At 55.3% G+C, this 6,410-nt stretch overlaps 1 protein-coding gene across 1 annotated transcript; it reads left to right on the top strand.

The window, feature by feature from the left end:
* The first annotated feature begins 244 nt into the window (after nucleotides 1–244).
* CDK5R2 (cyclin dependent kinase 5 regulatory subunit 2) lies at nucleotides 245–1,418 on the top strand. Its single transcript, XM_081262023.1, has one exon. The coding sequence runs from the start codon at nucleotides 302–304 to the stop codon at nucleotides 1,403–1,405; it is 1,104 nt and encodes a 367-aa protein (XP_081118149.1). The 5' UTR covers nucleotides 245–301; the 3' UTR covers nucleotides 1,406–1,418.
* The last annotated feature ends 4,992 nt before the right edge of the window (nucleotides 1,419–6,410 follow it).

Genomic DNA, 6,410 nt, shown 5'->3' on the forward strand with positions numbered 1-6,410 from the left:
ATCTGACATCCTATTGGTCAGAGGAGCTGCCGATCAGAAGGGCAGCTCGGTGAGGATTGGCTGCGTGAGGCGGGGCGCGGCGGGGCGAAAGAAGGGGCCTAAGGGGTGGGGCTGACGCTGCAGCTGGCGCAGCTCAGACTCTGAGCAGCCGCCGCCGAACAGCAAAGCAGCTCCTTTCCCCGCCTGTCCGCGCGCGCGGGCCGGGGCTAGGCCCCCCACCGCCGGGTCCCCCGGGGCTGCAGCAGCAGCGGCGCCGCCCGCGGTTCCCGCCGGGGCCCGGGCGCCGGCCCCGCTCTGCAGGATGGGCACGGTGCTGTCGCTTTCCCCTGCCTCCTCGGCCAAGGGCCGGAGGCCCGGCGGGTTGCCGGAGGAGAAAAAGAAGGCGCCGCCCGCGGGGGACGAGGCGCTGGGGGGCTACGGGGCGCCGCCAGTGGGCAAGGGCGGCAAAGGCGAGAGTCGGCTCAAGCGTCCGTCCGTGCTCATCTCAGCGCTCACCTGGAAGCGCCTGGTGGCCGCATCTGCCAAGAAGAAGAAAGGCAGCAAGAAGGTGACGCCCAAGCCAGCGTCCACCGGTCCTGACCCTCTAGTCCAACAACGCAACCGCGAGAACCTTCTCCGCAAGGGCCGGGACCCCCCCGACGGCGGTGGCGCTACCAAGCCCCTGGCTGTGCCAGTGCCCACAGTGCCCGCGGCTGCTGCCACCTGCGAGCCACCGTCGGGGGGCAGCGCTGCAGCCCCGCCGCCAGGATCGGGTGGAGGAAAGCCGCCGCCGCCACCACCCCCAGCCCCGCAGGCGGCGCCGCCGGTGCCTGGTGGCTCGCCGCGGAGGGTCATCGTGCAGGCGTCCACAGGCGAGCTGCTCCGCTGCCTGGGCGATTTCGTGTGTCGACGCTGCTACCGCCTCAAGGAGCTGAGCCCTGGCGAGCTGGTGGGCTGGTTCCGCGGCGTGGACCGCTCGCTGCTGCTGCAGGGTTGGCAAGACCAGGCCTTCATTACGCCCGCCAACCTGGTGTTCGTGTACCTGCTGTGCCGCGAGTCGCTGCGAGGGGACGAGCTGGCGTCGGCCGCCGAGCTGCAGGCCGCCTTCCTCACCTGCCTCTACCTCGCCTACTCCTACATGGGCAACGAGATTTCCTACCCACTCAAGCCCTTCCTCGTGGAGCCTGACAAGGAGCGCTTCTGGCAGCGTTGCCTGCGCCTCATCCAGCGGCTCAGCCCGCAGATGCTGCGGCTCAACGCCGACCCCCACTTCTTCACGCAAGTCTTTCAAGACCTCAAGAATGAGGGCGAGGCTGCCGCCGGCGCCGGGGGTCCACCGAGTGGGAGCGCGCCCACAGCTTCTTCGGCCGCCAGGGATAGCTGCGCGGCCGGAGCCAAGCACTGGACTATGAACTTGGACCGCTAGGGATACCCAGGGGCCGTGCCCGCCCCCCGCCCAAGTCTCCGACACAAACTCGGACCCTCCCTCTCCCCCGCCCCCGGGACTCTCAAGCCACCGCCGGTGTTACCGCCACTCTGGGCTGGGCGGAGGAGGAGCCGCTCCTGTCCCGCAGGGGAAGGTGGAGGCTAGGACACCAGAGGCCACGGTGTCTGGATTTGCTGGGCGTGGGCTGGGAATGGGGGATGAACACTGGAAGGGCACCCCAGCCTCATCCTTTCCATCTGTCAGTGTCCTTATCTCTTCATTTCTGCCGGGTTTCCCCCTTCCCTGCCGTGCGTGTCTGTAAGTCCATCTCCCCTGTCCCCCCCCCCCGCCATTTCTTCACCTTCTTTCTGTGTCTTCATCTTTCCTCCTGTCTGCATTTTCATCTCTCCCTCTACCTTTGCATTCACCGTTCCTTGGGTGTGTGTTTCCATCTCCAGCTTACCCCCGTGCCTGACTGTATCCCATCGCCCCCGTTTCTTCTCCTGCACCTGTGTCCCCATCTTCCCTTCTTGATCTCTTTCTCCTTGCTCCTGTCATGTGTGAATATTTCCCCTCCTGTTTGCCTTCCCCCTCTGCTTGTATCATCTTGCAATTCTTCCCCTGACTGAGACCCCTTATCCCCCTCCCCAGATCAAAGGGACTGTTAGTTTTTAATTTGGACCAACTGAGGTGCGACAAGAAACTGCAGTCCCAGGCGACCAGACAACCACCAGAATGGCCCCTTGCTCCACCCCCACCGCCTCTCCCCACCTTTTCCAACGGGTTGCATGCCGGGAGTTGGCGGGGGATGGGGGCGTGGAGGGACTGATGGCTTCTTTCAGGAGGCTGAGATTTGGGGCAAAATCAACCTGCGAGAACACCCCAGCGGCGATGCCTCAAGTGGGCGGGCGGCAAGAGAAAGAAAACTCTACTTATTTTGAGGGAGGGGCGTCCCTCTTCCTTATCCTTAGGTTTCTTGTTATCCCTCTCCCCTTTTAATTTATTTCACTGTTTCCGGAGGGAGGGGGGGAGGGGGGTTGTTGGGCCGAGAACTGTCCGAGGTGCTGAGCTGGGGAGGGACCGGAATCTTCCCGGGAGAGTACTCGGAACTGGGTTGGGCCTGGGGCCGTGTCCAAGGTGCCAATGATGCGGGCCGACGGCGCGGGCCGCACTGTCTGTCTGTCCGTCTATCCCGGAGAGAACTATAAAGCGCTGGAAGCGCCTGCACATGGTTTTGCGCCGGCCTTTCTTTGGGCCCCTGGAGGGAGGGAACGGGAGCGGAAATGGAACTGTCACTGGTAGAGCAGGAGGACCAGATATAGGGGTCTACTGGGGAAGGTCAAGTTCCTGAGCGCTGCTACCTGCTGACCCCTCCCACATCAGCTTCAATTTTACAGAGTAAAGTGGGGTAGCCAAGGGTTGAGGCTGAATCCACAATTCCCATCCCAGCCTCCATCTTGTCTAACCTAGCTCCTCATAAATGCCCAGGCCACTTAGAGACAAGAGGTAAGGACAGTAGAAGTCGTTTCCCTTCTATGAGGTGACCCCTTGAGGAAGAATTAACTAGTCACTATTGCTGCTTTTCCTCTTTCCCTACCATATAGTGGATCTAGAGTCCAGTTAGGTCGGTGTTCACCGTTCCCGAGTGGGGCCTGATGGCTACATTCAGCTACCCGACCCCACCCACACTCCCACATGTGTCCAACCCTCACCACTACTGGGCAGCTTGGAGGCTGCTTTGGTTACAAGCCCACCCAGGGCAGTCTTGGGAGGCCCATCCCTGCTTCCAACTCAGACCCTGAGTCAGGGAGGCACAGAGATGAAAAGGGGAGACGAAAGCCATTCTTCAGCATTGAAACGAGGGAAAATGAGCTTTTGGCTTGAGATCCCTGCTCAGCCCCCATTGCCTTCTTAGCTGCATGGCAAATGGCTAAGTGCTCTGGTTATTGTTCCAATGGCCCAAGGAGGCCTGGCTTCAACAGAGCTCTTGATGCTCTAACCCCGATCACCACCGTGGCCTAGGGGTTGGCCAAGACCAGGCCTCAGGTTCGCTGTCCGTGGTGCTGACAGGCACGTTTGGGCAGGGTGGGGACTTGTATGGGCAGGAAGAGTTGGGGACTCAGTCGCTACTAGATCTTCTGGATAATTTAGAAATAGGGTGTAAGGTATTTTGATGGCGAGTTACAGAAGTCTGGCCCGAGACCCCAGCAATGTCGCTTCCCACTTGCCCTCCTGAGAGATCAGGACTTGGCCTTCACCCGGCTTCGGCTCAGAGCTTTAGCACCAGGCCTGGAGCCGGAAATCCTCAGTCCAGATTTATGAATCGAGCTGGTGGGGGGGGGGTGCTGGCGGAAGAGAAGGCGGGAGCAGCCGCCCATTGGCTGGAATTTGGCGCAGTCAGCGCGGTGCCGTCTTCTCTCCCGGTTTCGGAGGAGGGAGGGAGGATCACTTGGGTCACTCCGCGGCTGTCGCCATAGTAACCAGACTGAGAGAGCGGGGCCGCCTCTCTACTTTCCCACTTCTGGCAAGGGAGAAACAATCCTGGTTCTCTAATTTGGAACTAGTTAGCGAGACTTGATTGAAATTTCTGAGTTAGAGGAGCCTAAAGGGAATGATATGGAGACGGCAGAGCCCAGGCAGACCCGCATACATCCTGCCCTCCTGAGGCCTCTAAATACTGCCCCCAACCCACACATAACACTTACACCTACACACACACACACACACACAAACACACACACAGACACACACACACACACACCCCTCTTGGAATCTGTGGTCTGGTACTGTGGACCCAGAATGAGAAAAAGGCCTTAAGGAACGGTGTTAACTTAAATCTCACCTTCCTTACCATGCCCCAAAGCATGAGCCACTACTTTAATCCGATTAGCTGGGAGGGACTGTAGGAGGATCAACACAGAAACCCGTAAGAATTATTCTCCTGGGTCAAACTTGGTCAGAGTTCTGTTTTCTCCAAGATGGTCTTTTGGGGAGGCAAAGGGAGAAAAGAGTACGTGTAGAAACAGGATAAGATGACTTTTCTTTACTGCCCAGGAGTGAACCTGGGGGAGGTGAGTCCAGGCTGGTGAGGAGGTGGTGAAGAAGGCCCAGAGTCTAGAGAGCCGGAGGAAGAATGGAGATGGAGGATGGGAGACAAAAACCCAGCTGGAGCCGTGACTCAGCACTTCCCCTCGAAAAGAGCCGGGACCACTCTTCCAGCATAGGGGCAGCCAAAGCGGGGAGGGGAGGAGAACAGGAAAATAAAAGGGTGATAACTGGTGAGCCACCCCTTTGCGTGATCCGTGCCGATACATGCATTAACACATAACCAAAAGGGCACATTTTAACCCAGAGCAAACACACATGCATTTATACTGATTAAGGGTCATTCAGTCCTAATGTACTCTCATCTTCATTCTCCCCTTCCCTGTTCCCCTTCCTGGAGCAGAGGACATTTTGTCCAGAGATCCATGCTCGCCTGTCCCTAGAATACCTTGGTACTTATTGGAAAAGGAGAAATGCAAAAACTTGCGGGTGGTGTGTGTGTGTGTGTGTGTGTGTGTGCGTGGTGTGTGTGTGTGTGTGTGTGTGTGTGTGGTGTGTGTGTGGGGGGTGTTGTCATGGTAACTGTTTTGTCTGCCAGGCACGGTTCACAGCAACCAGAGCATCTGGCAGGATCCAAGAGGACATCCTATGGGTTCTGCCCACTGGGACTCTGCTTCAGACACCCAGATGGGCACCTGGGGAAATTTCTATAACAGAGCCTGTCAAAGAGCTCCTCCAGGCAGTTCACCATGATTAACTAGAAACCACTTACAGGCACCTGACCACCTTATTCTCCCGTTAAGTGGTATTCCAGATCCCCCTTGTAAATCACAGATAACATTTACAAAGACTCAAGACAGCAGGTATTAACCCTTCAAGACCTTTTTTTTTTTAAGACAGTGACCTTCTGTCTCAGCATCTTGACACATGTCCTACAAAGAAAGTTATTTTTATCTACACAGGAGTGTAGATGACAGAAACTTTGTTTAGTTAGTGTGATAAAAGACTGGGTACACACTGGGTGCAGTGGTGCATGCCTGTAATCCCAGCCACAGGGGAGGCTGAGGCAGGAGGATCACAAATTCAAGTCCAGTCTGGGCAACTTAGACCCCATGTTGAAACAAAAGATAAAAAGGGCTGGGGATGTAACTCAATGGTAGAGTGCACCTGGGTTCAATCCTCACTACTGAAAAAGAAGGAGAAGGAAAAAAGAAAGGAAGGAAAGAAGGGAGAGAGGGGGGAGATTGTGAATAAAATAAACTGCAGGGTACAATCCCAGAACTTAGTTTCCTTTGACTTTAAAACCTCATGAAGTTTTTAGATGCAGATATCTCAATGTACTTGCAGCTAGGCTGACTTCTCTCCAGCTCCTCCTTTTATTTCTCTCAATATTCAAGTTTAACCTCTTAGTTTCTTATTTAAAACCCCCCATTCCAGTTTGGAATTTCATGTCCTCCCCATTCTTCCCACTGTCTCTTTAGCTGCTCTCAAGGTCTCTTTCTGCTTAGAAACACTACCCATAATAATTTCCCCCCTCTTTTTTTATATTTATTTTTTATTTATAGGTGAACACAATGTCTTTATTTTACTTTATGTGGTGCAGAGAATCAAACCCAGTGCCTCATGCATGCCAGGTGAGCACTTTACCTCTGAGCTACAACCCCAGCCCCATAATTTCTCTTCTCTTTGAGACTTTCCCCAATTTTTTTTATACCACTTACTCATAGTTTCCCATGATTTTTTTTTTTGAGATTTTTTTTTAGTTGTTGATAGACCTTTTTCTCTTTCTTTCTTTTTTCTTTTTTCCCTTTGGTGGCGCTGGGGGTTAAACCCAGAACTTTGTGCATAAGAGTCAAGCACTCTATCAATTGAACTATATCCCCAGCTCCAGACCTTTATTTTGTTTATTTATATGCGGTGCTGAGAATTGAACCCAGTGCCTCACACATGCCAGGCAAGT

The sequence above is a fragment of the Spermophilus citellus genome (assembly GCF_964194105.1).
Source record: "Spermophilus citellus genome assembly, chromosome: 11".
In the NCBI taxonomy this organism is placed as follows: domain Eukaryota; kingdom Metazoa; phylum Chordata; class Mammalia; order Rodentia; family Sciuridae; genus Spermophilus; species Spermophilus citellus.

Coding starts and splice junctions, on each gene's coding strand:
- CDK5R2 (XM_081262023.1), top strand. CDS start 302: ATGGGCACGGTGCTGTCGCTTTCCCCTGCCTCCTCGGCCAAGGGCCGG.